Raw genomic sequence first — 26,995 nt, 5'->3', positions numbered from 1 at the left:
ACTAGTATGGAAATTCTGTGAAATATTGAGTCATCACTTTATTGAAGCAATTATATCAAGGCATGTATAGAGCCATTCAGTAGCAAGGAGTTTCTGAATACGCTGATATCAACCCCAACGCATAACAAGGGGCTTCCCAAACTGAGTGTTGTCAAAGAGAAATTAAGAGTAGCCAAAGTAGGAGATATATTGTTCTAGAAATTCCAAAGCGAAACGTCGAAAGAGAAGGAAATATTCACGTTTGGATTAAGTAACGTAAGTGTTTAGCTTGAGTGAACTCCGTGTTCAGCTCAAGCACGAGTACGACTTGTCATGATATGCAAAGTCCCCTTCCAAATACCCTACGCATGACCAACCAAACATCCCCATTTATGTTTTACGAGACCGCATCTCTCTGCATCCTTCCGCCCGAGGATCGCATCGTAGCAAGGGTTTTCCGTCGAGGTGACCCAGAACCGTGTGGTTTGCATCCGTCTATTATTTTTCTCAAGACACCAAGTAAGATCCACGTATCCTACTACTTTTTCGCCACGGTCGTACGTATGTACGTATGAATCCATTTTTTCGTCTATCGGCTGTACTCGCGCTTGCAGCACCTCTGCTACGAGTTGCTGAGATATAATGTTATAATCGATTCTCGGGTCGCATGTGAGCACAGCCCGATTCCAGGTATCTTTCTCATTTCCGCGCCGACTGCATATTTCGATTCGAGTCGCTTGATACAATCCTAGTCGTCTCTGAAATGTGTCAATAGTGGTTTCAAATGTGGAAGAGTAGCATACTACAAACGAGAATAAGCTCAAAATTTCGCATGTCCAAAGATTCATGATTTTGTTCGGTTCACGTACAGTGCGTAAAATAAGATGGTGGATGTGCTGGTAGTGGATATTGTTATGTTGGGTTAGACATTCGTTAAAGTTGAAAGAGTTCGCGACAGTGTAGAATGGAGGACCAGGTCTCTTATTAAAGGGACCAATAGGTAACCTGATTGCTGATGTAGGCAGAACGAGTCACTACCGTCCAAGTCGATGTCTATATCATGATCCATGCACCATTTGCCGCTTACAACCCCCCTTGTATTGCGAGTCACGTCCAATGAGTAAACAGTAGAGGCTGTGCCCTTGCCATAAAGTTGTTAGCGGGGCGAATACATGTTGGTATTGTGGCGTCATAGCTGAGAAGAAGGCAACCTACACCTGGCTCAGCCGTGTGACATGTGTGACAAGGCTGGATCCGTAGGGTGGCTTATGGTCATCGATTGAGCATGAACGAGGCTTAGCTACGAGGGCGCAGTCCGCGTGCGATATCAGTCACTATTGAGCAAATATTGTTGCCTTCAACTAGGCAGTCTTGGAATCCAAGGGTCAAAGAAGGGCGCTGTGGGACGCACTTTTTGAATGATGCGGCGGGGAGATGCAAGTTAGTATGGCTGCAGGTGGGGACGGTTAGTCGCCTACGTAGCGCCGGAACACGGGTGCAATACTAGTACTCGCAGCTGGCAGTCTGCAGCCACCCAATGAAACCTTCACATACACATGGACTTACATCAGGACCAAGACACTACCATTTCCAAATTTGTTTCACCGGGATTCACAGTTGCTTGACGTTCCGAGGTAGCCCGGAAGTCAGCGCCTCGACTTGCTGTTAGGCATCACCATCACAGACAGGGACAAACAACGTCTGGTATAGAACGCCCACGGAACCTGTCATTTTCTACGTATGAGAATTATGGCCTTGTTGATAAAATGACACAGTGTCGATGAATGTTACACAAGTAGCTCGGTATGAGGTACAACGTACCTCGCGGCTTGTTGAACAGACTCAGCCTGCTTCACAAGGCAACCACATGCAGAAGAAGGCCATTCTGCAGGACCCCCAGGACTAGCGATAGCTCTTCCATGGCAGGCTATATACTGTGGCTAAGATATATGGGTGCCATGGAAATCCAGCCTGTCGTCGCAAAGATATTGATTTTTTGACATAAAACCAGAAGCATGAGTGCATCACATGACCCGCTACAGGAGTATGTCGTCGGGTACCCGAAGTTAGCTGCAAAAATGGAGAGACTCCCCGAGCTCTCTATGTTTCGCAGATTCGGTGCTCTGAACGCCCAGAACCTACTCTACATGCAAGCTGAACTTGCGTACCTAGAGAGAAAACTGCGGGAGCGCCAGCAACTTGATGCCAACGACCCGTCCGGCAAGAGATCACCCTACGCGCTGAACTGGTTCTGGCTCAAGGATTCCGAAGGCACTGATGCTGGAGAGCAGCAGGAACTCATTTTGCGAATCAGACAAGTGCTCAAAGAATACAGTATGCTTCGAAATCTCTCAAAGAATAGTGTGAGTTATACTGATACCGACAGATGATGCCCTAATCCAACAAGCATCAATCCTCCAATACCCCAAACCCGGCTCTTGGGACCTCCACCACATGCAAGACTACCTTCAAACCCCCGAAATGGGTTCCCTCGCTCTAACCGGCGACGACGCAACCATTTGGGGCTCCGTCCACGACCGCGACTCCCAAAAGCCCGATCTAATTACTCTATGTCCGCGGGAGAAGAAGGACGCGTTCTCTGCGTGGGCAGCAGAAAGCACAATCGTCAACCTCTTCCGATGCGGTTGCACACGCTTCATGAAGCCCTCGCGTGTCCATGGAGTTGTGGGATATGAAGACAGTACGATTTACCGTATTACATACTGGATTACAAGTATCCTTGCTTCGCTGATCCCGATTGCGTCGATTGTAGTGCTGTATCTTGTTCAGTCCATGTCGGCTAGGTTGGGCATCATTGCGGGTTTTAACGTATTGGTGTCGATTTGTTTGATGGCCTTGACGGGAGCGAGGAGAGCGGATGTATTTGCTATTACTGCTGCGTAAGTCCTTTTCCTATATGTCACCGTTGATAACTCTGGTTCGTCTAACGAAAGCTCAGGTTTGCGGCTGTTCAAGTCGTTTTTGTAGGGTCAGATCAAGTCAAGGGAGATTGATGCGATTAGTAGTAGAAGAAAGGTGTAAAGTGTAGTGATGCAGACAACGTCATAAAGTGTAGTATTACTATGTAGATTGGCAGTTCAATGCAAATAATGTTACAGTCGTAGCTAAATTCAATCGCTCGCTTCCCACCTGCTCCCAGCTGAAATGCAATGCAAGAATGAAACCGGCTAAATCCAAACTCCCGCCAATGATTCTGTCCACATAACGCCATCAATATTGGTACATGCAGCGTACCGGAGGGGAATGGCTGCTGCATGGATCCACTCGTCAAGCCCGAGTTGGGTGGGGGGAGCGCCTTTGGTCGCTCGCCAGGCAGCTTATTAGATGGCGCTCGCCCCCCACCATGGAGTACCCTCAGCTAGAGTCTGAGAGCAATCCCGACGCTTGATCCTCTCCCCTCTCCCTTGTTGTAGTATTCCGTAGCGTGAATGCTGTTCGGTGCTCTCAGCAACGACTGAAAGACGTATTTTCAACAGCAGCCCAGTGTAATAAAGTCGGTAACTCCTTTGATAGTTGAATAATCGACATTCGGGTATCGCTAGGTGGCTTTGGCCTCGAGTGCCTAACTAGGTCAGTACTATATTCTTGGTATAGTCACAACAGCGACATACCTTCTCCTCTTCACGCTTCCGCATATCCTCTTCTGCCTTCTTTCTGCGCTCATCTGCTTCTTGCTGCTTCTTGGTAGTCGTACTAGCTGCTGTATCGGAGTTAGCAATCAAGCGTCCACAGCGCGAGTTTTGCAAACTTACAGTCGACGCGAATGGGGACTGGACGGAATGCACCAAAGAAGCTGCGATTTGTCTGTAACAGTCCAAGATCGTTGATGGTGGTGCGCCCGATGATGAGGTCGAACGTCTGCAGATCAACGATCTTGAAGGTGCAGATTTCATAGCGTGGTCGGAAGTTCAAGCCCTTTAGGAGACGCTTTGGAACACCAGCCAGGTACCACGGGCGCTTTGGAGCGCCAATCGGGTACCATCTTCCTTGGACCTCACCCAGACATTTGATATTGGTATTGTTCATCTGGGTGATTTGGGTATCGTCTGTGGACGGCTGCCACTCGAAGCCGATTTCCTTGAGGAACTTGGTGGTGACCAGGTTGTGCTCGCATTGTGTGTCGAACATAGCCACTCCATGGGTTGGTACAGACCAACGTTCTTCCCCCCCATTTCTCATGGTTATATCGAGCCTTCGCTCATATGTTTCTTCCTTTTTGGGGGATGTGAAGATTTGAGAGACTTTGCGAGGGATCGAAGGGGTTTTGGTCTTGGTGAAAAAGAACATGGGCCGAAGGCCCCTGAGGTTTATCATGACTCTAACCTTGTTCACAATACTCGAGGTATGTAGGAAGACGAGTAAGTTATTTGGAGATTGGTCTTGAGTGCAATATAGTATTCGGACAAACTACTAGATTCAGGTGTGGCAATCACTTAAATAATACCCCCAAAATGTGTCAAAGGACGGAGAAGAGGCAAAGAGGCGAGAATCACGACAGCCGTAGCTTCTGGGAATATTAGTCTAGTATAGCAATGTCTGAGAGGTAGGCTGTGTCAAAAACTCCAATGAGGCTTGAAGGGCAGATCAGGTTGCCTACTATCTGTGCAACGACGCCGTTAGCGGGATATCTGCACCAGGCATACTAGCGGACTGCGATCTTATGGCCCTAACCTTGTCACTGTGGAGTAAAGCTGGTGTTACACAATACTTTCTGTGTATAATGATTTGTTCCGGGTAGCATAGTCCGCTGCATGGTTCATAGAACACTGATCCCATCGTTGCGGCCACGGTTTCAAGACTTCCATTCAAGGAATCAATCTCTGGGAGATGCCTGGCCAATATTTGGCGGGGCTGTGGGTAGCATTGTATCTGAGGATGTGACTATGTGTGCGAATGATATCTTGTCTTGGCGTACCAGCTGAGTACAAGCAGACACAGCCCAACTTGAATTCATTTGCCTGAACGCCCTTTTAATCCAGGCGCCACAACGATAAGGCAGGAGGCCGTTCGCTTCCGTTTATCAAAAGCAAAGTCCCATGACTACATCTTGTGCATGAAGTGACCGGTACAGAGGGAATTTCTCTGTGGCGCAGAGACGTAGTGGCTTGGTAGTAGGTTACACAACCAGCGATACGATCCTGAGGCTCAAGTCGGTTGATGGCGGTGGTCAGTAAGTGTGCTGCACATTTACATGCTGCTACCAGTGCTTTGAGGCGCAGTGTAGACAGTAGCCACAAGGATACCCACGCGTTCACTTGGCCCCCACGGGACGTAGTACGTCATTTGACAGAAGCTTCGGACAACATATAGTCATCATGTTTTGAGCCTCATTCTTTGTCGAAGAGTGTTTTCTTAGAATCGGGGATTTTCTTCTATCATACATGTCCTCACAGTTGGCACTTTCGAGTAAAAAGAAACGTATACTTATTCAAAGTTACTTGTAGTAGGGGTAGCCACGAATAGTTGCTATCCACCAACCCCACCAAGCACATATACCCTAAACGCTGCATCCGTAATTCACACGATCACGTGCCGACACTTCATCTTTGAACAGCACAAGACCTCAGCCTATCAAATGCTGAATGCCATTTCTAAACCCATCTTCATCATGCCAAAAACCTTTATCTCTTCACAGCAGTGGAAACGTAGTATCATAGACGTGTAGCGAACAAGACAGGTTAACGAATACCCATTTCTACACATGGCATATGAACAAGACTCAAAAACTGGAGCCGAGGATATAACTAAATTACGAAGTTACAAATACCAGAAAACAATAATAGCAAACCTACTCACGCATTCTTCAAGCACATGTATCACAAATCTCGATTATTCATTGTTCCAGCTAGAAAAAACACACCAACAAAACACACATTTTCACTCAACAGAAACTCTTTCAATTACTCGGAAAAACGTCTCATATCGCACGAAGTTCTTCAAGCAGCAGCGGGAGCATCAACTTTAGCTGCTGAATCCGCAACCTCATCCGCTGTCTCCGCAACCTTCTTCTCTTCCTCCTTCTCCTTTGCCTCGACCTCCTCTTTCGCCGGCACCTTCTCCGACTCACCCACAAGTTTCTTCACAACCTCGACCGTTGCAGCGGGTCCGCCAGGCTCAGCCGCCAACACCTTACCCTGCTTATCAACAACAAAGACACCGCGAGTCGTACCCTTTGGCGCCTTCTTGAACCCAATGGCCGAGATGAGAGTCTGCGCGGGGTCGCACAGCAGCGAGTACGGCAGCTTCTGCTTGGTCTTGAAGGTGGTGTTTGCCTTGGGGCTATCGGATGAGAGACCGTAGATGGAGAGGCCGGTTGCGGTTAGAGGCGTGTAGGAGTCGCGGAAGAGACAGACTTGGGTTGTGCCTATGCCGAAAGAAACGGTCGTGTCAGTGAAACTGATCCATATGCAATGGGAGTGGGTGGGAGACGCGACTTACATCCCGGAGTCGAGGCTTTGGGGTACGTGAATAGGACTACGCCGGCCTTGCTTTCTTCTACGAGCTTCGCGAGCGACGTCTTGGTGCCATCGTTGGTTTCGATTTCGCCGCCGAATGAAGCGAGGTCAATTGTGTCGCCGACTTTGGGCGCGCCGGTGGACTTAGCAGTCGAGGCGCCATTAGTCTTGCTTACAACGGCTTCCTTGACGGCTTCGACCTTCTCAACGACCGCGTCTTGGACCTTTTCGACGACAGTCTTGTCGCTGTCGGCTTTCTTGGCCTTTGCGGGTGCCTTTTTCTTTGCAGGTGGTGCTGGCGCTGGGGCCACGGCCTTGCGCTTCCGGAGCTCGACTGGCATGTTGGGGAAAAGGGTAGCAAGCTGGGTCGCGGTCGCGTTAATGTCGCGAGGGGGTGTCGAATGCGATTAGGGGAAGAGCTGGGTAGCGGAAAGCTCGGGGATGAGTGATAGAGGAGGTGGGAGTCAAGGTAGGACAATTGCTAAAGGCTATGTGTACGAACAAGCAACCTGTAGTACCACCGTCGCAGAATCAACAATGGCGCGATCCGCAGTCCAGAGTCGTCGCTGTGAATCAGTAGGTGCTTATCAGCAGCAGAGCAAGGAGGTGTGTCCCATGGTGATCTGACGCCCAAGGCCAGGTCGTCCAGCCTCCTCACTTGGCACTCCCGTCCATATTGACATTAGCCAGATTACATGAGCCTGCGTCTGTCCTTCGGAAGGAGCTTATTTCGGACGGGCGCTGGGGTAGGGAGGCGCTTATTATTGGCTGGTAAGGTGAGGAGTCGAGGTGCGCGCCGCTGCACTGTAACGCACCGAAGCATGTCCCTGGTTGCGTTATCGCGCGGCTCCCCGTTTCCACCACCACCACCTCAATATTAATGCATTGGAACTTGACATGTTGATAACATTTTGCGCATGCATATTTGACACGCGCGACTTTTACGCCTATGTATACATATGCCAGCCAGAATATTTACATGGTAGGATCGGGCCTTGGCCAACCCTGTCCCAAAGGAGAAGCGCCCTTTCTCTCTCCAACCCCGAATAGCAACCAACACGGTCAGCCGTCGTCTGTGCCTCCCGCTACCCAACTGACGGGATGCCAATTGTTCTCACAAGAAAACACCTTGCCACCGGAACCATCATGCAAGGCCCACCCAGACGACCACATGCCCAGGCCAAACTGCAACACAGGGTCAGCCAGGCCGCCTCGACCAACAGGGAAGAAAATCGCTTACAATGGCCATCCCCAGCAACACTATCGAGCAATTCAGGACTGTAAACAATGTCTGCCGCTTCGACGAGAATAGTCTTCCGTTGACTTTATTGTGCCACAGCCACAGCAGTGGGGGAAAAGCATCTGTGCGTGTCAGACCACTGGCCGAGTACACATCGTCACTTCGCAAAAGAAAGTTTCACAAGAACTTACAGCTGAACCAGCTCCCGAAGAGCGCGCCGATCAAACCCAGCAGCAAATTGAAGTTTGGAATCGCCTCAGCCAAAACCCAACTTGCTAGCCATGCCCCAGAGCATATCCCCCACCAACTGCCTAGACTTCTCCAGCTGTTGGTGTGCACTTCGTTTGTCCCCTTCCATATCCTAAGGTAGACATATTTGGTAGCTACTGAGCCATTGACAACACCGGCGACAATAATAGTCGGGAGTGCTATGCCAAAACAAATCTTGCTGACCAATGGAGACGCAGAACCCAAGGCGGGCGAGGACACAAGGGGTCCAGCATAGTAGTATATGACCGCTGAGATAAGGAGATAAAACGTCACTGCAATCCCCTGCTCAAAGAAGAGAGCTTTGCGGAAGTCGCGCGGGTCCTTGAGTTCGGATGCAAAGGAAAAGAAGGCAACATGTCCAGCTACAGTGCGTCAGTGGTAATGCGCATCATGAAGCGGGATTGATGTACTTACTATAGGCTAACACAATGTTCATGACAGGGGCCAGACCTTTCACCAGTGGTACATCAGGTCTTATGGCCACCATGTGGTTCATATCTGGCTTTTGGATGCTGATGGCGATCATGGTTATCGTGACACCTACGATTACCGAAACGCAAGCTGTAGTACAGTGAGCAGGACATGCGACATGCTATCTATGTCTTGACTCACAGAAGATGCTAAAGTAGCTGATATTCTTGAACGTCCTCGGCAGCCCGAGTAGGAAAGAAACAACCAGTCCAATCACACTGAAGATGATTGTGCAGGCTCCATGGTCAGTCATTGCATTCATGGCAACCGCAAACGTCAGGATATGCGCGCCCATTATGAACACCAACACCAAAACTTGTCCAACGGCAATTACTTCACGGGCGATGGGCCCACTCATCAGTTGCCCGCAGTCGGCATACGATTGCACAGATGGGTGCGTCAGTTTGAATTCACCAATCAGGTATCCTGTGTATGTGGCGATGACCCCAAGTAAGCATATGCAGAGCATGCCTGGGACGATACCCAGGATCGCTAGGGCTTGGGGGAGTGCAAGGACACCGAGGGAAACATTTTCAGCCAGCATTACTTGAAACTGTCAGAGCGGGGTAACGCAGAGAGAGTTGTAGCTTACGAATGCCCGTGTTCCTAAACGTTCACGTCAGCAAGATGTGGAATGAAGGATGGCATGTCAAGCCGTGTTAAGAAACCCCGAACAGACGCGTCACTTGGGGCTTCGCGTGGGTTGAGAAGAGCTCGAATACTCACCACCACGAACATGTCTTGTATTGGATTTCGGCGCCTTCTTCATTACCGAATACGTCGTCCTCTCTAGCTGGCGCGCTGTGTCTCTCGATATCTGGTGGTGGCGACAATGGTTCCGGCAAGGAATGCTCTTGAACTACAGTGGTCTGTTTGACAGTCTGAGCTGCTGTTCGGTTGAAGGAGAGACGATGAGCCGAAGCCGGCACTTTAAGCTTAGCCATTGTCGACGAGAGAAGAGTCGCGACTACGCGGGGCGTGCAATTGGAAAGTAAAGCTGATATTCGTGTCAAAAGCTCTTTCTTTGTACATGAGAATAGTGACTACAGGACTCGATACCTGCCCTCTCATGCTAACTTTGGTCGAAGATATGGAAATCAGAATTGCATGTTCCGGTACCGGCGCAATCATGTGCCTCTGAATGCTTCATAAGGACGACAGGACATGACGTTGATATCCAATACCGGAATGGGTCAACCAAGCATACCATTGGAATTTCGTACTGCGTAGAACTCTTTGGGTCAAGGGTGTTTGTAGGGTACCATGGAAACATTGAGGTATAAAGATAAAGCCAACAAGATAAGAGACTTGGAGAACCACTAGTTATACCGTGTATTTTGAGGGGTATCATCAACGGCAAGAAGCCACGAGACTAATTGTAAATCAGGGCCCTTCGTTGTGTGTAACTGCTCACACTTGTTGCTGACAATGATATCGACTTACCCACGCGAAGAGATCACATAATTTACACAGCTTTCATGTCAGCATATCGGGGTACAAGATATATCTACCTGCCCCAATTGATGTGCGAAATATGACACTATACGTTCCAAAGACGATGCATTCGCTCTCATATTGTGCATGTTGGGATAGGCATAAAAAGGCTGAGTCAGAGCATGTTTGTTCTGATTTTATTTGTCAACTCTATCCAACGCTACATCCTGAGCGATTTGAATGTAATTTGAACGGGGTTGCGTATGCATTGAAAGTGTGGGGTGGAATATTCCATTGGAACCACCGACGTCATCACGTGTGTTCGCGGAGCAAGGGCGACTCGGGGGTCAGCTTCATTTATGCCATTACTCCTGCACGCACACCCTCCATGGAAGCTGCTCTCAATAACCGATTCATAACCCCTCTTTCCAACTCTCATCTCCCAATTATAGGGTCTCCCTCCCTGAGCATCTATCGAGGACTCCGAGGAGCGCAATGCCGTACCCGATTCATCCGTCGACATCAGCGACGCGCAAGCGCAATTTCACGACCTACGCAGACAATGGTGCCCCCGCAGTGCATCGGTATGCACCCACGGCATCTGGTAGCCGCGAAATTGAAGTAATCGACCTTACACAAGACTCGCCCAAGAAGGCACCTCCTCCGAAGAAGAGCAAGTGTGACCCTGACGCGCCTGTTCAGGAGAAGCGGGCCAGGATATTTCGTAAAAGGGCGCCACAGAGCTACCTGGATGTAAGAGAACGGGCATTTACACAGCGCTTGACGGTACTCTCGCGCGAGCGCTGCGGGACTGACGATGTGCCTGAGGAGAAGGTTCTCATCGCAGGCTCGACAGGCAACGTGTATACAGTCTCGATTGGACTCGAACCCTCATGCGACTGTCCGCATGCCAGAAAGGGCAATCAATGCAAACACGTTGTGTATGTCATGCTAAGAGTGTTGAAGGCGCGAGAAGAGATTGCATATCAGCTAGCTCTTGTTAGCTCCGAGTTGCGCGAGGTCATGAGGAATGCGCCACCAATCCCCGGCACTGAGACGGAGAAGCAGAGCGAAGACGGCAATCGCAAACCCATTGAGGGCGAATGTCCCATTTGCTACGACGACCTGGATGCCAAGGAAGATATTGTGTACTGCAAGACGAGCTGCGGAAATAATATACACAAGGTTTGCATGCAGAACTGGGTGGCTGCAGCTAGAAACAATGCGACGTGCCCGTACTGCCGTGCTAAGTGGGATACAGACGCGGTGTTGGCAAGCAAAGTCGGCAATATAAAAACTAGTGGGTTGCAAAGGAACGAGGAAGGTTACATCAATGTCGCTTCTCAGCTGGGCTTGTCTGGTGACAGAGACTACTCGACGTACTATGGTGGGCGACGGCGTCTTGGACATCATTTTTATCGTTACTAGGCTCAATGTTGAGGTCAGGAAAGTGCATTTTGTGTTGTCCAGGTGGGACTTGCATGTTTGGCGTTATGGATATACCCGGTGGAGTTTTGGAGGATGGAGTATCCTTTCACACTGTTGACTTGCTATCGTTGTGCTGTGAATTGGCCAAGTGCATAGTTGCACTGATGAGAAGAAAGTCGTCACTACTTGACCCATCTCACTGTACCAATGCACACCACTGAAGCATCTCAACACCACATCTCCGGCCCATGACTTTTACAGCCCGCACGCACCCAACACATTACCTAGCAATGACCCATGAGCGGATCCCTTCAAAACACGCCAGATCCGCACCGCCTAAAAGGAAAATAACGAGTCACAGGTCGCGCCAAACATGTTTGCAGATCCCCTTAGTCCATCTACTTAGCCTGTGCTTGAAAAATAAAAAAGCGCATCACGGTGGGTATCCACAAACTTCCGAAATGATAGTCAAAGTGTTAAAAAAAAGGTGATGACGAATGCGTGAAATCTGATTTTGGGCAATGGGCATCGCAAACTTTGTGCTCACTCGGAAATGACGCTCGCCGGCAAACTAGGGAGCGGAGCATGGCGAGAAGATATCGGTAGTTTGCACCAAGTACCTTTGAATCCAACTTGTTCTACACATCCAAGATATCTCAAAAGAGTAACGAAAAAAAAACAGAGAAATTACTCAATCCTGTGATACTCATACTCTGCGCCACACCTCGTCTTCAAAACAAGGCTCCAAACCTTCTTCAGCCCTGTGTAAGTAAAAGTACTCACCTACTAGAACAACGCGGGAACAAAACGCACGGGACCCCCCTTCCAAACTCTCTTTCTTCTTCTTTCCTTTCCGCGCATAATAACTTAACATGCGCCCCAAAAAGATGCATTGACACCAAGTGCGCCCCCCCTCCCCACTCCCGATAAACTTTCCACGCATCGCCGCGGGGCGGGAGCGGCGTAAGAAACGCCGTTTACTAAGTCCTTTATACGAGAGAGTGAAAAGAAGGGTATAGCATAATCTCGTATTAGAACATGATACGAAGGGCGGGAAAACGCCTCAAACGGATGTTATCTGTGTGTGTGTGTGTGTGTGGGGATGATACGAATGGCGCATTTTCGAAATGTGTAAGCAAGTAATACGATTGTACCTACATGGCGATAGCCATAGGCGGCGTGTGGGGATGATGACGATGCAATTGAGAAGAGAATAGGAAAATGTGATGATATCGAATGAAAAGGCACCATGTGCGCACGCACACACATACACGTAGGCGCGGGATAAAAGTAATCGAGACTAATCGATAATAAGGAAATTAATCACATCATTAGCCCCCTCCTTCCCCCCCCCCTTTCCCCCCAATCGACAACAAAAGGCGCTTTTTGTTTAATCCCGGGATATCACACCAACATAACCGCGCGGCCAACGCACTCAATTATCGCCCAATGGCAAATCAAACAACAATGTCACTCACCCACACCCACACACACACACACACACACATATATATATCAGCGATCTCGGGATCCGAAAGCAAAAATTCGCCCCCCCCCAAAGAAATCTCTTAAATAAAGATAAACAGGAGCAAAAGACAAACCAATGCCAACGCCAGCTCTTCTCAGTAGAAGAATCCAACAAGGATAATTAATCCCTGCACCAATATACCTCGCACGAGCCACATAAATGTCACCGAGTGGATACTGACAGGGATGTGCATATGCAGGTACAGTCAAACAAGGGTCATGCGGCAGTGGCAGGGAGATTTGAAAGAACAGGGTTGCATCGGGGAAGGGGGGGGGCGCAGTCCCACTGTATTTTGCTCAACGGCGATTGGATTGGAGGGTGTTTGCCAATGGCGTAAGATGAGCAAGTGGCAGTGGCGGCGGGGCGCCTTTGTTTCGACTACGTGACGCAATGGGATTTAGTATAATTGGATGAGCATGGAATTAGTAAGAGTCACGTGAGAAGGAGTTGGCTAATCAAACATCACGAAAGAGTCACTCAGAATTGAGAAAGAAGAGGTGGAGTAAAAAAAGAGGATTTCAAAAATCGAAGAAAGATGCTAGACTGAATAAATGCAAGTAAACCGCCATCCCCGATGGTCTTTTCAAAACAAAGTCCAAGGTACTCAACATAGGAAAAAGAGGTTGGTTGGAACAAGAAGTCATGAGACATGTCGCTCATCGCCCATTCTTTGCACCAGAGACCCAAGCGCGACAAACACGAGTAAGATGCGAACAGTGGGATAGAGGTGTATCAACGGGAAGGGATATATTGTCCATGTAATACAAACAAAACTGCTCTGGGAACCTACACTTCTATGTTTTTCCCAACCTCAATTGTAACCCACATGATCGCGTCTGGCCCTTGCCTGAGGAGACTTGGCCCAATGGGCTCAGTGGACAGGCAAGAAAATGGGCCAAGTGACCCTATACACATGCGATGCAAACAAAACACGAGGCTACTCTACGAGTAGAGAGCTTCAGCGCTTAGTAGGTGCCGTAGCTTCCGTAGCTGCCGCTGCCGTAGTTGCCGCCAGCAGGGCTGGAGGTGGCTGGCTCAGGGACAGCGGGGGTGGGGGTGGCAGCAGGGTAGCCAGCGCCGTACTCACCGCCAGCGGGGGCGGATGGGCTTGGGGAAGCGCTGGTAGCGGCCTCGGGGACAGCTGGGGTGGAGGGCTTGCCAGCACCGTAGTTACCGCCTACAGGGTAGGCAGGCGAGGACTCAGCGGCAGCGGGGGTGGAAGGAGAGGGCTGAGCACCGTAGTTACCACCGACGGGGTAGGCGGGGGCGGAAGAGGCAGCAGCGGGGGTGCTGGGAGTGGGCTTGGAGTTCTCAGAGACGAAAGAGAAGCTGGGGAGAGAAGCGGTGGCGCTGCTGGGGACGGGAGCGGGGCCAGTGCCAACGGGGATGTAAGGCATGGTGCCGTTTCCGTAGGGAGCGGTGGGGTGAGGGGGCATGCCAGAGGTCTTGTCGGCGGGGACAAGAGGAGTGCTGGCAGGGTAGCTGGGCTCGTTGGAGTCGGGGGTAGCGACGGGGTAGTCACCACCAGCGGTAACAGTGATGGTCTCCTTGGCAGTTACGGTAACGGTAACGGGAGCGCACTCGTCACCCTCCTCACCAGCAGGGGTGGAAGGAGAGGGCTTACCCTGACCACCGGCAGGGCCAGTGGGGTAGGAGTCGGAGCCGACTGGGACATCACCAGAGGGAGTGGGCTTGACGGTGATGTACTTGGTGGAGGTGGAGGTGGAGCTGATGGTGCTGGTGATGTCCTTGTCACCGCCTGGGCCAGTGGGGTAGCCGTTACCGCCAGCTGGGCCAGTAGGGTAACCCTCACCACCGGCTGGGCCAGAGGGCTTGGTCTGGTTAGAGGGAACCTCAGGGGTTGGCTTGGCGCCGGGAACAGTGACAACAACGGTGCTGTACTGGGTGGAGGTCGAGGTGGTGGTGATCTCGGTGGTGACGGGGCGGGCAGTGGTGCCGACACCGATGGTGTAGACGAGGGTCTCGGTGTAGACGGAGGTCACCTCAGAGACGGGGTAGGTGCTGGTGACAGCAGTAGGAGTGGCCTGGGGGACCTCGCTCTGGGGGCAGACGGTGGTGCCAACGGGGACAACGCTGGTGACGAGCGAAGTGGACTTGGCAGGGCAGTCAGTGACGGTGGAAGGGCAGGCAGTCTTGGTGAAGATCTGGGTGCTGTAGATGGTGCTGGTGACCATGTCGCTGACGGGGGTGGAAGAGGCTGGGTAAGAGCCAGTTCCGGTGGGGTACATGGGGTAGCCAGTGCTGGAGGCGGCCTCTGGGACAACAGGGACGGAGGGCTTGCCAGTTCCGTAGTTGCCACCAGCGGGGTAGGAGGCAGCGGGGGTAGCGGAGGTAGCGGCCTCTGGGACTACGGGAGTGGAAGGCTTGCCAGTGCCATAGTTACCACCAGCGGGGTAGGAAGCAGCAGGAGCAGAGCTGGCGGCCTCGGGGACAGCGGGGGTGGAGGGCTTGGCGGCACCGTACTCACCACCAGCGGGAGCGGAAGGGCTGGGGGTAGCGCTGGTAGCAGCCTCGGGGACAGCTGGGGTGGAGGGCTTGCCAGCACCGTACTCACCACCAGCGGGGTAGGAAGCAGCAGGAGCAGAGCTGGCGGCCTCGGGGACAGCGGGGGTAGGAGTGGCAGCAGGGTAGCCAGCGCCGTACTCACCGCCAGCGGGGGCGGATGGGCTTGGGGAAGCGCTGGTGGCAGCTTCAGGGACAACGGGGACCGGGGAGCTGGAGGCAGGGTTGGTGGCGTTGTAGCCAGCCTGGTTCTGAGGAACAGAAGGGTAGGATCCGTAGGAGCCGTATTGCTGGCGGCGGGCAAAGCGCTGGCTACGGGCCTCAGCAGCGTCGGCAGCGGCGAGGGCGGCCAAGAAAGCGACGGTAAGCTTCATCATGATTGCGGTCTTCTAAAAAGTTCCTTGCTCTTAAACAATGAATTGGATATGGATAAGACGAAAAGGACGGGTCGGGGAACGGATTAGCAGGCGAAGAAGATAGATTGAAATCCAGGAAAGAGTGACTGGATGGTTCAAAGAATGTGACGTCCGAAGACAAGTGGGTAGCGAGTGTAGAAGACGGGTGCCTTTGGGGTAGAGAAGAAGAAAAAAGCAATCGAGGAGCGGAGGGAGGGGCAGTATATGAAGGTCGCGGGCAGTGGGTGGAGGCCGGGGGGCCAAGGATAGCAGGTGGGTGCTATGGGTCGGGAGTGGACGTGCGCTGGGCGTGCCCCTGGCGGCTGTTAATTTCGTTCAGGAACAAGCGGTGGCAGGGGCCAGTAGCGGGCGGCGCTGCCTGCGAGCAAAAGGGCAGGGGCGGCTCGCACGCAGCCACTCACAGCCGCGCCTGCCCAACGTCGAGCGTAGCAGCCGCTGGGGCGCCGAGAGCCGAGAGGACTGCCCACACCGTCTTTGCCCTGTCGCATTCGAATCCGTCCAAGTACGGCGTCCAGCGTCCAGCGCTCCTCTTTTTTTTTCCTTTCCTTCTTTTTTTACTTGCTCGCCGCGGCCCCTAGCCCTGCTGTTTCATGCCGCCAGCTTAGAGTCGAATGCCGGCCAGGCGCAGATCCTCCTTGCCGGCCATGCACTGGCGTCTATACTACTCTTATGTCACCATCTAAGCAGCTATCTGAGTATTATTCGTCCATTGATTGCACCTGCGCACATGCCGTCGTCCATGTATATCGTACGTTCTTTTGTGTCCGAGTACTCGCTTTGGCATGCAGCTCGACTACGTATGGCGATTCGGCCCATTGTCCAATTTGCCAGCACCACGCATCCACATGTACTTACTGCAGTGCCCTGGCCACGGGTGCTGCGCCACGGTGCTGCTGCCGGCAATAGCGATGCTCGACGAAGACGTGCTCGTCACCAAGCATTGTATTGTCGTGTGGCCCGGTGAACAGGCCAGCAGTGCATCGCCGGGTTGACGGCTTTGGGCAAGCGTGGGAATGGTGCGACGCGCGACCTGGGCGCACATCCTCATACAGTCACCGCGACTTCACAAGTCTGCACAAAAGAAGCCAAATGTCGATTTGCTCTCTGCTAGCATGAGTCGACGCCGCGCAATCCAGCAACCACTGCTGCGTCCGTCGCCATTGCGCCGCGTCGTCATGCGCTATGGTGCAGCAACGGCGCGCCCGCCCTAGCCACAGAGCCACAGTCCGTGGGGACTTGGCACTACTCGTATGGAGAGTACCAAGGCCACACACAAACATACAGTAGTAACTCGTAGTACACAACAGTAGTACATGGGCTTTCTGCCCCCCGGCCCTCGTGCTCACCACGATGCCTACTACTCTGACACAAACCCATCGCCGCATTGCACACACAGCCACGGACAACAGTGGGTGCCAGTCTCAGCCTGTTGCACATGGCCCGGCTTCCCCTATTGCCCTACCCACTACCCGTTTGCGATGCCCCAGGGATCAGGCTGCCATGTGCCGGGTCCAGCCTGTCCCTTGCTGTCCCCGCTGTCCCTGCTGCTCTTCCCTCCCAGTGCGCAGCCGGTTCTCGACTCTCCGCCAACTCCCTCCTCCATTGCTCGGAAATGAGGCCTACCGCGCCCAGTTTCCACTCCGTTTCCGGTCGGTGGCTCCAAGATGCTGCTCCTCCTCACTGGCTGGCCTGCCGCGGCGCTATGCTCTCTTGTCCCGCTCCCGATCTGTGGGAAATAAATGAGGCAATATTGCAGATGAGCAACACGAGCATTTCGATATTCTAGCCTGTCCATCGCCACTGCTGCTGCTGTTGTTGTTGCCCCACGTCGCTAAACAACAGCATTGAGCTGGCATGCTATTTTGGTTCTCATGCTGTTCTGGAAAAAAACGCTCGAGCCAAGGCCCAACGTCGCTTCCCTTTCTCCCCAAACCCCCAAACCCCCAAACTGCCACGGTCAAACACTTACCCCTCCTTCTCTTTCCTTCTTCTCTCCTCATACTCTCCTTACCCCGCACACCCTTACCCATAATATTCACTCGCTGACGTACTATACCCTCGTCTGCATCAAAACCCCCATACCAAGCCTTTCCTTCTTATCAAACTTGTCACTAGTCTCCCAAATCTGCTACAGCGGTTCGCCCCGCCCTTCGAAACAGAGGCCTGAGACTTGCTTGAAACGAAACATTAGGCCATCACGATATCGAGCGCCCTACATTTCTCTGACGCTCTTCCGCTCTCAAAGACGTCACTTGTCAACGCCCCCATTGGTCGGCCAAGACGTTTTTGATCAAACTGGCACAGGCAGCTGCAGTACTGTCACTATCATGCATCCATCTTGCCTTACCATCCCAAGACCACACCACCTCCAATTGGCTCGGTCCAAAGTTTCGTTTTCTATACCTGCGTACTATGTAGAGTAGTCACTGGTATCTTGATTCTAGACCTGGCGTCGCGCTACTATCGATAGCTGCTGGAGTCCGCTGTACTCCCGCTGCATCCAACGCTTGTTTCGCATCCCGTCCGTGTCACCACACAACAAAGTATGCTTGATTTTTTGACTCTGCTCGCGTTGACGCAATGCGACGGGCACTGACGTGAAACAACGGTCTGAACCGTTGACGTGACGTACATCTGACTTCCGACGTTTGTCGGCGGTGCTTTTGCAAAATGCTTTTCGTCTTCAAGGTGCTTACTTTTTCGTATTCCGCGGGCTGATGGGAAAGTATATATGCACTACAGGTAGCCGTGAGATTCTTCAAGAGCTGCTCATGGCTACATGGTTCAATGACTTGGTTCAGTAGCACGCTTAACTTGAAGAAACTAGAAAAGCTTGATTAATTGTTGTTTCCAACTCAGAAACAATTCGATAACTCATAGTAATAACCCCTGGTAACGACCCATGACAATGCCACACCCTAACCAGCATGCACATTCCACACGCCACAACTACAATTTCCACAACTCTTCACTCCACAAAAATCATACCACCTTTTCCTCTATCCGAATCTCATCATCAACCCAGCTGTGATTCAATCTCTCACCCTTCTTTCGCCCCCTTTTTCAACCTCATCTCATTTCCCTCCCCCATGTCCCTCCGCACCCCTACCCCGCCAAAATCTTACCTCCACCCCAAAGTAGAAAAAAGCCATAATAATCCACCCACTTTCCGCCTTCCGCTAACATATAGCAACCTTTTTTTTATGCAAACCATTTCCGCACCCCCAGTAGTTAAAGTTATCGGGTAATTTAAGCGTCCGGCTTACCGACTTGTCCGCTTACCGGTTGTATTACTCACATGTGGATTATTTCCCTGATGAAATGGTATTGGGTCCAATAATCGTAATCATAATCATAGTGGTAATGACGAAAGCGATTAAAAGAAATACAATACTATCAAGGGTGAATTTATTGTTATTGTTGTTGAGAGTTAAGAAATGGGAAATGGGAAATGGGAAATGGGAGAATCGGGGCATAGGACGGACGATTGATAGAATCATCATGGATTCAGTAACTGTATATTATTGAGATATTGTATTTGAAGGAAAAAAGAAAAAATGTCGATTCAGCGCGAAATACATAGTTCAAGTTAATTCCCATGTTCAATATCGCGGCATATGTAACCGCATCAACCCACTCACTCACCCTTACTTTTTTTTCCTCATCAGCAAGTATCAACTCATCACAACGCTAGCCATGCCAGAAAAAAAAACTCCCGTTATTCACGTATCCGTGCGGCCGGACGTCGTTCCTCGGAGATGCGATTTAGCCCTGGCGAGTTACGAGTGCGTGTGCGGAGTTTAAAAAAAGCAGATGTGTGGATAAATTAGTTATATGAAATACACGGGTTGGAGTGGTAATGAGGGTATGCATGGAATGGTAGGGAAGAGAATGCGGGGACGAAAGAGCGAGCAGGGGAGGAGATGAAACGGGGGGGGGGGGTGGAAGGAAAATGGGGTTGTATGCGATGGCAGAGTTGCTTGGTTGAAAATGTGGAATGCATGGGAGGATGAGATGATGGGCTTTTTTTTTCATACGTGGTGCACGGCTTGGAGGGGGCGGAAGGAGTACTTGAGTAGTTTTTTTCCTCTCATGTTGTACTGTTGGTTTATTTTTTATTTTTCATAATCTTGAGATGCTTATGAGAATGTACATCTGTTGTGGCAGATCGTACTCATCATGAAGATAAGAGGTCAGACATGATGAAGAGTATTATCGCAACTGTGATTACCAATTCTACATATGGATTTTGGGACATTGTATATCTGCGAGGATTGTCTTCTTGTAGCTGAATGTTTATCGCTGCTGCGCAATGAACTCCAGATTGTTTACGAGTCAAGGTCTTTTTTTTGAAGCCTTGGTCAGATTGACCACGTTGGTACTATGTATATTTGTTTAGCTGAAATCAGCGTGAATCAACAATGCATAGACGGTAAAATATATTCAGCCAAGGTCAATCATATACATACAGGAATCATACTAGCAGCTTTGAACAAATGGCTCATGGTTACATGAGATCCAAATTTGGTGTTTATCCCTAGTTTGTTTTTTTACATGCGCAATCACTCAAGTCAAGAATTCGGAGATAGTGCGGGTTGCAATTGGACTTTAAGACCAAGTGCGCAAGTGATTTTTACTCCATAATTTGACAGAAAGGTGATTGATATTGATCTGGCAGAGAAACATCGTACATACACATGCATTATGGGTTTGGACCAAGAAGACTATGAGTAGCAGGCTCCAAACTTCCGTCATACTCTGCACCTTTCTGTAAGCACTGCTTATTTTGCTCGATAAACTCTGTAATCATGTTGTCATATCACTAAGTACTGCATTATACCACGTTCAATCTGTGCTGAATCAATCCACCAAATGTTGAAGATTGCTTGCCGTCGCGTTTCGGCTTTGCTCAAGTCGACTGTAACCACCAAACTTCTCACTTCCACAGTCACGAGAAACATCGGTTGCGAATTCTCGCCACCCGCTATAGCTCTTTTGGCAATCCCATTAAAAGAACTAGTGAAATCGGAGAAATTACCAAAAAGGTATTCACCAGGTAGTTTCACTTTTGGAAGTCATGAGTGAATGGTAGTCGACGGTGTCGCTGCCTAGCGCAGTGCCAAGCCCTGCACGACGCGGACCGCCCAGTACGAACACACCAGCCTCGTCCATTACTCCCCACTTCCCTCCCCATCGCAACTCCACCACCTCAACCTCAACCTCAACCTCGATTCGCATCCATCCTCCAAAATCCACCTCGTCGCACGCACGCATACGCGTTTACCGTTCAACATTGTAAGCTGCTAAACCGTCGTATCGACCTGCCTGGCGTCTTGCCCCAGTGCGCCATCCTTACTGCAAGGCCTTTGACACAGCGAGTCGGCTTCGCGGTCTCCACGTTTCCGACTCGCGCATCTTCGGGGCGATACTCCAGCAAGTCACAGGTGGTAGATACGGCGGGCTTAGTGGGGCACGATTTTGGACGCGTCTTCTGCTCTTGCAACTGCTGCGACAGAGTCAGGGCTGCTCTGCGCGAACAACCGCGAAAGCCCGGGCGGGCGGGTTTCCTTTGCTGCTTGATCGCAAAGGGGCATTTAGTGTTAAGTATACATTGCTGTAGAAAGAACTAATGAAAAATGGTGCTCAGCCTTGTTCGCAACCAAGGTGTCCCTGCCTTAGCCTTTCCTGCAAATGATGAATCCGTGTTGTGGCCGTGTTCTTTAAAGATCTTGCACTCGGACGACCAATTTTCCCTGTCTCTCGGACACTTTGTTTCAATACATGGCGTTCACGACCCGCAGCTCTTAATCCTTCGCTATGAAGGTGACAATCTTATCCCTGGGAAGATGTCACTTGGAAATGTTGGTGTCGCTCTTCCGGGTACATTGTTGGACGACATTGCGCGACATGGGAAACCTCGGCCGCGGATGCTGTCGCTGATGCTCAAAGCACCCTGTTCTGTATGGTATCCTCGCATTATGAACACTGAAGGGTCCGGCCTTCACACCGGATTCCATAAGCTTTTACCGTTGGCCAGGGCGACAGAAGTGCGCATCTTGTTCGACATCAACTGGCTTGAGAAGAGCAACTTCTCCCGGCTTCAAAGCGTCATCGAGGGCTCTCGCCAGCTTACTGGGGTTTTAGCCATCCCACAGTTTACCCGTTGGTATGAGGAAGTAGACTGGTCAACTCTCAACTGTGTCAAGGATACTGAATCTGAACCTCTACCTTCCATCGAGCATACGGTAGCCGGGGCTGCTGCTCCCATTGAAGATACAGTAGATGACGCCCCGCCTCCGTACGCACGTGTGTCGGGCAAGCGCTCGAGAAATGGTGCGTCTTCCAGTCGGTCACAGTACTGACTACTTGCTAACGGACAATCTCCAGTTCGAACCAGCTTGACGCCCGAATCTCCTTTACCGAAGCGCCTCCTTCGAGACCATACATACGCGCGTTCTTCAAAAGAACGTACCCCTTCTGCATCACCGCTGAGTGCAAAATCCACAACGTCATCCACTGCCACTGTGCAGGTGGATGTTTTCCAAGACCTTGTCAAATCTGCCGTCAAGGAAGTCCTCCCAGATTTGTTGCGTGCCGAATTTCCTAGCATTCTGAAAGACCTCCTTCCGGGAATACTCGCTGGCTCCTCATCGTCGCCATCTCTATCGCCGACACGACATCCCGACCAGCTCGCGCACACGCCCACAAAGCACCGTCCAATCCCGAGTCAGAAACTGACCCCTTCAACAGTCGTCAGATCTGTCATAAGCACCTATACCGAGACCCACATACAAAGGATACTTGGTGATGCCCTCGATCAAGCCTCGCACCAAGCCTCTGAACTCCACAACTCGGCTAGCGTAGAGTTTGAGGATTACCTTGCTGACACTCGGCTTGATTTTGCCGCGCTCAAAGAAGACCACATCACTGCCTTTAATGACGAGTGCAATGAGAAGCTGGTCGAATTCAAAGAGCGTCTGGTAGAAGAGAGAGAAGAGGCAGAGGTCGAGGTCAAGGCACATGCTGATCGTGTGGTGCTCAAGACTTGGGATCGTCTGAATAGAGTGGACGGCGATGCATATCCTTGGTGCAAGTGCGTTTGTAGTACCCCGCATAAGCCGAGGGAGGGACAGGCGCGCAGGGCAATGTCTCTGCCTTTGTGAAAGAGGGAACTGAAGAAGCCTTGATTCTTAATTGACGACTTATGATATTTGATACTCTGTTGTAATGGCAAAAGTAGCAATGTAAAGCTTGATACTTCTGATTGTTATGTTCATCTCTCGTTCCATCGTGTCTGTTCTCGTGGCTACTGGATTAGATCGAGAGTCCCTGGACCCTATATAACCAAGTTCCTCATCGTCCCGACTGGGTTGCTTTTTGTGCGACTCGTCATGCAGGTCGAGGTTGCATCCGTCTCTAGCGCCACATATTGCACCGCACGTCCTCTTTCCTCAACCTGTTCGTTCCAGCTTGCCTGGTCTTGTCCACATATCTCGTAGAGCTCATCTCCGCATGAGACAGCGCTCGTGGCAGCTGCCTTGCTCCGATAGCAATGTGCATGTTCCGACGCCCCATCCACTGCCTGATGCATAGGACCACCATCGCATGGCTAGCCGTCTATGATACCCAGGGGACACTGAGACCGACTTGGCGTCCAACTCACCAGTTGCAACGCGACCTTCTTTCAACCAATCACCCCATGTCCTCCTATTCACCACCCTTATCATTCTTCCAGCTCCCAGCATAATGATGCTCCACCAGCTGTGGCGGCAACTCGCTCTGCTGCTCCGCCGTATACGTATTCGAACCAGCCGCAAACGATTGCCCCGGCATAATCAACACGTCCCCCACCAGCCTCGGTTGCATTATCTCATGAAACTCACTTATATCAAGTGTGCGGTTCATCTGCTTCTCCAGACTCTTAAACACACTCCGCGTCAAGCGGCGCGGGCCCGTAAAATCTACCACATCCCCCATAATCTCCAGCGTAACATTCTGAATCCCGATGCCGTGTTCCGTCGTCTCCACCCGCAGTGTCTCGAAGATATCGTCGACGACTTGCATCATGTGCGGTGACCGCGGCTTCGACATGATCGTCCAACTCGCAAACTGCCGCACGTATTTGCCCGGCCAGCCTTGGTCGAATTCCCAGCCTACGACTATGGCGGCGGAGCTCTTGTACGAGGCGGGGACCCAGTCATCGATGGGGATGTCCTTGCACGATACGTCGAGGTCGGACCAGATGCCGCCTTGGTCCCAGAGCAGCAGGTAGCGTAAGAGATCGGCTTTGAAGATGGGGATGGGGAGCGCGAGGTAGGTATCTACAATGTCTGGGCGGAAAGCGAATGTTTTGCGCACGTACGCGTCGCTGTCTTCGTCGGTCAAGAAGTGCGCTGTGTAGCCTGTGTTGTTCTTGATGCACGTATCTGTCCATGCGCGCGCTTCGTCAGATAGTCCATTCGGCCCAAGTTTGTACCATATGAGCTTTGGGATCTCCGTCGGCTGGGCACTATCTGCCGGAAGACCCGGTACACGTGCGATGAAGCTACCCTGCAGCGAGAGAAAATGGTACACGATTCCTATGCTAAAGAGCGCGGCTAACGCGTAGTAAGTCAGCGCTCTGGATAGCTGCGGGGGCCGCGCCAACATGGTCGGGAAGAAGTTGAACGAAAGAACTGAGGATGAACAAGGGGATACGAACACACGCGGGATGCGGTCAGCTTTTGTTACATTATTATTTGATTTCTCTCCAAGCGCGATCGCTGAGCTTAATCATTCCTATACGACGCTAATACGACCTTTTGGGCGCCTGCTTTCGCGCCTTGCATATGCGCGCCGCCCTGGACTAACATTGTTAGCGGGACGCAACAAGACATTTGACAGGGCTGACCGCTGACATTCCTTTGAGTGATGGCTGCGTCCAATCATGCTAGCTGCTTAGTCGCGCCGTTTCGCCGCCCGCGGGATTCTACGGCGCTTCTAAATGCAACTTTGTTTGGTCCGCGCTATCAGCCCCTCTCTCTCCCCTTTATGGGCGCGGAGCTAGTGGGATTTCAGCTGCGCATGCTAACGTTTGGGTATGGGGCTGAGATCGGACGATGGGGGGGGGGGGGAATGGGAAGATCGGGCTACTGTGCAGTGCTGAATGTGATTATAGGGATGGGGGCGATAGTAGTGTGTATCTATACCGAGTGTGGCGGTTGCAGACGAAGCTCGCTTTGAAGTTGCGATGCGAGATAGCGCTCGAGACGTTTGAGATACAGAGTACTCATTGCAATATCCAAAGCCTTATCATCCTGAGACCTAACCGATCGTGATGATTAGCACCATTGTTCAAGCGCTATCATCGCAGGATCTAAGTGACAGTGATGATTGTCGCTGTTTTCCACAGCGACGTTGATATTCTATCGAACCGATCGTTGTACTACTCGGACACGTCACGTGTATTGGAAGAAGAGTAGATATTCTAAGTATATCAAAGTAGTGTAGTACTCTAATCGAGAAGAGGCATAGTTCCTTGACGGCTTCTTTATTTCACCATTTCGACAATGTCGATCGCATGCCTGATACCGTAGATTCCTGCTGTTCCAAGAATACCCATGTCCCTAGCTGTATAGCCCAAATGTGAACCCTTTGCTATATCCATGGAAGCCGCACGAAGAATATCTAAGTCTAGCAAGTTAGTATTCTGCCCTGGATATTTTGGAAATCGGCGTCAAGGGTCTGCTTACCTACTGCCACCTTCTTGATAACCTTCCTCTACTCTTCCTAGGTATCAGCCGTGACGATCTCCCCCAGCTTTTCCTTGATACCAGCTGTGGTGATCTCCGTCATCTCATTGGAAACAGTCTCAATCTCAATGACCCCGAGCTTTCTCATGATATCAGTCGTGGCGATCATCCTACTGCTACTCGCCCATGATCATTCGATGTAGCTCAGCACGCGCTGCACGGTCTCTTCAGCATGCACTGCAATCACACCCAGCTCCTCGGCGTTCCAGTCTTCGCCGTCAGGGGCCTCGGCGATGAGGTAGCATCCTTCCAGCACGAACGCTTTGAGGTGAGCATATGCTGGGGTGAGTCCGGCTTCGCGCATTCCCTGAGCTAGCAGGTAAACATGGTAGCTGTTGAGGTGCTGGACATTAGACCATGCTACTTGGGCTTCCTTGACCATGGCGTCTGCTTGTGCTTGCGTAAACGGTTCGTTTTCTTCGTTGCCAGCATCTGCGAATGCCTGCAACTCCTTGTGCTTGAGTGGGTTGAAGGTGAGGCCTTTGTCGATGTCACTGACATCTGTCATCTCTTGCAGAGATGAGGCGTTGTCCTCTGACATGTCCTCAGTGGAGGTCTCATCAACGTCATTGTCGGAATGCTTGTTTGGTGGAAGTACGGCCTTCTTCATATCCCGAGCACCTTGCAATCTCTTGGTCGTCCCAGTCTCTGGTCTCTTTCGTCCTTGGTATGCATATTGACATGCTACCTGGTTCCATGCAGCAAGCCTTTTGCAGTTGCTCGTCGTCATGTCCCTATAGAGACTGAGGTGATACACTTCCTTTGAATGGACATTGTAGGGAATGCATAAACCGTCGGCTTGCTCTAGCAGGACAAACTTATGGACAGAAGTGAGCTCGACTTCTTCATCCGAAGATTTCACCACAACCATCAGCGGGAGGTCATCTTCGTCCTTGTCGAATGTAATGATCTTGGCCTTGTCTGGTCGATCGATGCCCACAGGACGGCCGTATTTCCTGACGATTTTCCCTGGTTGCTGCTGTGTCTGGGGAACCCAGCCCACAAGTAAATACCGGTCCATGTCTTCTCCAATCTCTTCAGCGGTCTCGGCGGCCGTCAACTCTAGGGATTCGCGTGACTTTGGTCCATTTGGATTCTCTTCCCACTTCGCAATAATTTTCTTGTATACTACACTGGACAGCTTGCGAGCATTGATGAACACGGGCTTGGAATTATCGAAGATATCTGGGTGCTGGAATGCTGCACCGTCCGTTGTGAAGGACAGGTCTGGGATCTGTGCTTCAGTGGCTGCATATATGGCTTGGCGGGTAAGTTTGATGTCCGTCATTACTGCAATGACGGGAAGGAGAAGACGACGACGGTGTTACAGAAGAGAGCGGTGTTTCTGACAGAGGAAGTGGAGGCTGCTTGATATACCCACTGTATCCGACAGGCTCATCAATGGATAGCACGTAGCAATGCCAGTAACTTTACCTTGG

General features: G+C 51.1%; 13 protein-coding genes across 13 annotated transcripts; 5 read left to right on the top strand and 8 right to left on the bottom strand.

Moving 5' to 3' along the window:
• Window positions 1-341: 341 nt before the first annotated feature.
• COCVIDRAFT_88231 (hypothetical protein) lies at window positions 342-827 on the bottom strand (the record flags this gene model as incomplete). The annotated part of the gene is made up of 2 exons (XM_014705299.1): window positions 342-737; window positions 783-827. 2 exons carry the CDS (start codon window positions 825-827, stop codon window positions 342-344), a joined length of 441 nt encoding a protein of 146 aa, XP_014560785.1.
• Window positions 828-1,994: 1,167 nt separating this feature from the next.
• On the top strand, window positions 1,995-2,883 carry COCVIDRAFT_88393 (hypothetical protein; the record flags this gene model as incomplete). Its single annotated transcript, XM_014705298.1, has 2 exons — window positions 1,995-2,313; window positions 2,387-2,883. 2 exons carry the CDS (start codon window positions 1,995-1,997, stop codon window positions 2,881-2,883), a joined length of 816 nt encoding a protein of 271 aa, XP_014560784.1.
• Window positions 2,884-2,998: 115 nt separating this feature from the next.
• Window positions 2,999-3,256, bottom strand: COCVIDRAFT_88363 (hypothetical protein; the record flags this gene model as incomplete). The annotated part of the gene is made up of 1 exon (XM_014705297.1): window positions 2,999-3,256. One exon carries the CDS (start codon window positions 3,254-3,256, stop codon window positions 2,999-3,001), a length of 258 nt encoding a protein of 85 aa, XP_014560783.1.
• Window positions 3,257-3,358: 102 nt separating this feature from the next.
• Window positions 3,359-4,128, bottom strand: COCVIDRAFT_12455 (hypothetical protein; the record flags this gene model as incomplete). The annotated part of the gene is made up of 3 exons (XM_014705236.1): window positions 3,359-3,454; window positions 3,612-3,700; window positions 3,753-4,128. 3 exons carry the CDS (start codon window positions 4,126-4,128, stop codon window positions 3,359-3,361), a joined length of 561 nt encoding a protein of 186 aa, XP_014560722.1.
• A 685-nt stretch (window positions 4,129-4,813) lies between these two features.
• On the bottom strand, window positions 4,814-4,972 carry COCVIDRAFT_88114 (hypothetical protein; the record flags this gene model as incomplete). Its single annotated transcript, XM_014705296.1, has 1 exon — window positions 4,814-4,972. A coding segment is annotated over one exon (159 nt), but the record flags the coding sequence as incomplete, so codon positions are not given.
• Window positions 4,973-5,936: 964 nt separating this feature from the next.
• On the bottom strand, window positions 5,937-6,796 carry COCVIDRAFT_88434 (hypothetical protein; the record flags this gene model as incomplete). The annotated part of the gene is made up of 2 exons (XM_014705295.1): window positions 5,937-6,364; window positions 6,439-6,796. 2 exons carry the CDS (start codon window positions 6,794-6,796, stop codon window positions 5,937-5,939), a joined length of 786 nt encoding a protein of 261 aa, XP_014560781.1.
• Window positions 6,797-7,517: 721 nt separating this feature from the next.
• COCVIDRAFT_88381 (hypothetical protein) lies at window positions 7,518-9,380 on the bottom strand (the record flags this gene model as incomplete). Its single annotated transcript, XM_014705294.1, has 7 exons — window positions 7,518-7,640; window positions 7,696-7,817; window positions 7,887-8,327; window positions 8,380-8,526; window positions 8,578-8,982; window positions 9,029-9,042; window positions 9,163-9,380. 7 exons carry the CDS (start codon window positions 9,378-9,380, stop codon window positions 7,518-7,520), a joined length of 1,470 nt encoding a protein of 489 aa, XP_014560780.1.
• A 1,141-nt stretch (window positions 9,381-10,521) lies between these two features.
• On the top strand, window positions 10,522-11,271 carry COCVIDRAFT_69849 (hypothetical protein; the record flags this gene model as incomplete). Its single annotated transcript, XM_014705293.1, has 1 exon — window positions 10,522-11,271. A coding segment is annotated over one exon (750 nt), but the record flags the coding sequence as incomplete, so codon positions are not given.
• Window positions 11,272-14,111: 2,840 nt separating this feature from the next.
• Window positions 14,112-14,333, top strand: COCVIDRAFT_88162 (hypothetical protein; the record flags this gene model as incomplete). Its single annotated transcript, XM_014705292.1, has 1 exon — window positions 14,112-14,333. A coding segment is annotated over one exon (222 nt), but the record flags the coding sequence as incomplete, so codon positions are not given.
• Window positions 14,334-16,947: 2,614 nt separating this feature from the next.
• COCVIDRAFT_34097 (hypothetical protein) lies at window positions 16,948-17,551 on the top strand (the record flags this gene model as incomplete). The annotated part of the gene is made up of 2 exons (XM_014705291.1): window positions 16,948-17,013; window positions 17,162-17,551. 2 exons carry the CDS (start codon window positions 16,948-16,950, stop codon window positions 17,549-17,551), a joined length of 456 nt encoding a protein of 151 aa, XP_014560777.1.
• Window positions 17,552-21,401: 3,850 nt separating this feature from the next.
• COCVIDRAFT_88148 (hypothetical protein) lies at window positions 21,402-22,928 on the top strand (the record flags this gene model as incomplete). The annotated part of the gene is made up of 2 exons (XM_014705290.1): window positions 21,402-22,098; window positions 22,153-22,928. The coding sequence occupies 2 exons, from the start codon at window positions 21,402-21,404 to the stop codon at window positions 22,926-22,928; spliced, it is 1,473 nt and encodes a 490-aa protein (XP_014560776.1).
• Window positions 22,929-23,472: 544 nt separating this feature from the next.
• On the bottom strand, window positions 23,473-24,414 carry COCVIDRAFT_88217 (glycosyltransferase family 32 protein; the record flags this gene model as incomplete). The annotated part of the gene is made up of 1 exon (XM_014705289.1): window positions 23,473-24,414. The coding sequence occupies one exon, from the start codon at window positions 24,412-24,414 to the stop codon at window positions 23,473-23,475; it is 942 nt and encodes a 313-aa protein (XP_014560775.1).
• Window positions 24,415-25,686: 1,272 nt separating this feature from the next.
• On the bottom strand, window positions 25,687-26,844 carry COCVIDRAFT_23022 (hypothetical protein; the record flags this gene model as incomplete). The annotated part of the gene is made up of 1 exon (XM_014705258.1): window positions 25,687-26,844. The coding sequence occupies one exon, from the start codon at window positions 26,842-26,844 to the stop codon at window positions 25,687-25,689; it is 1,158 nt and encodes a 385-aa protein (XP_014560744.1).
• Window positions 26,845-26,995: the final 151 nt, after the last annotated feature.

This window comes from Bipolaris victoriae (genome assembly GCF_000527765.1).
Source record: "Bipolaris victoriae FI3 unplaced genomic scaffold scaffold_9, whole genome shotgun sequence".
In the NCBI taxonomy this organism is placed as follows: domain Eukaryota; kingdom Fungi; phylum Ascomycota; class Dothideomycetes; order Pleosporales; family Pleosporaceae; genus Bipolaris; species Bipolaris victoriae.
Note: the sequence above shows the minus strand (reverse complement) of the source record. Positions and strands in the feature narration are given on the sequence as shown.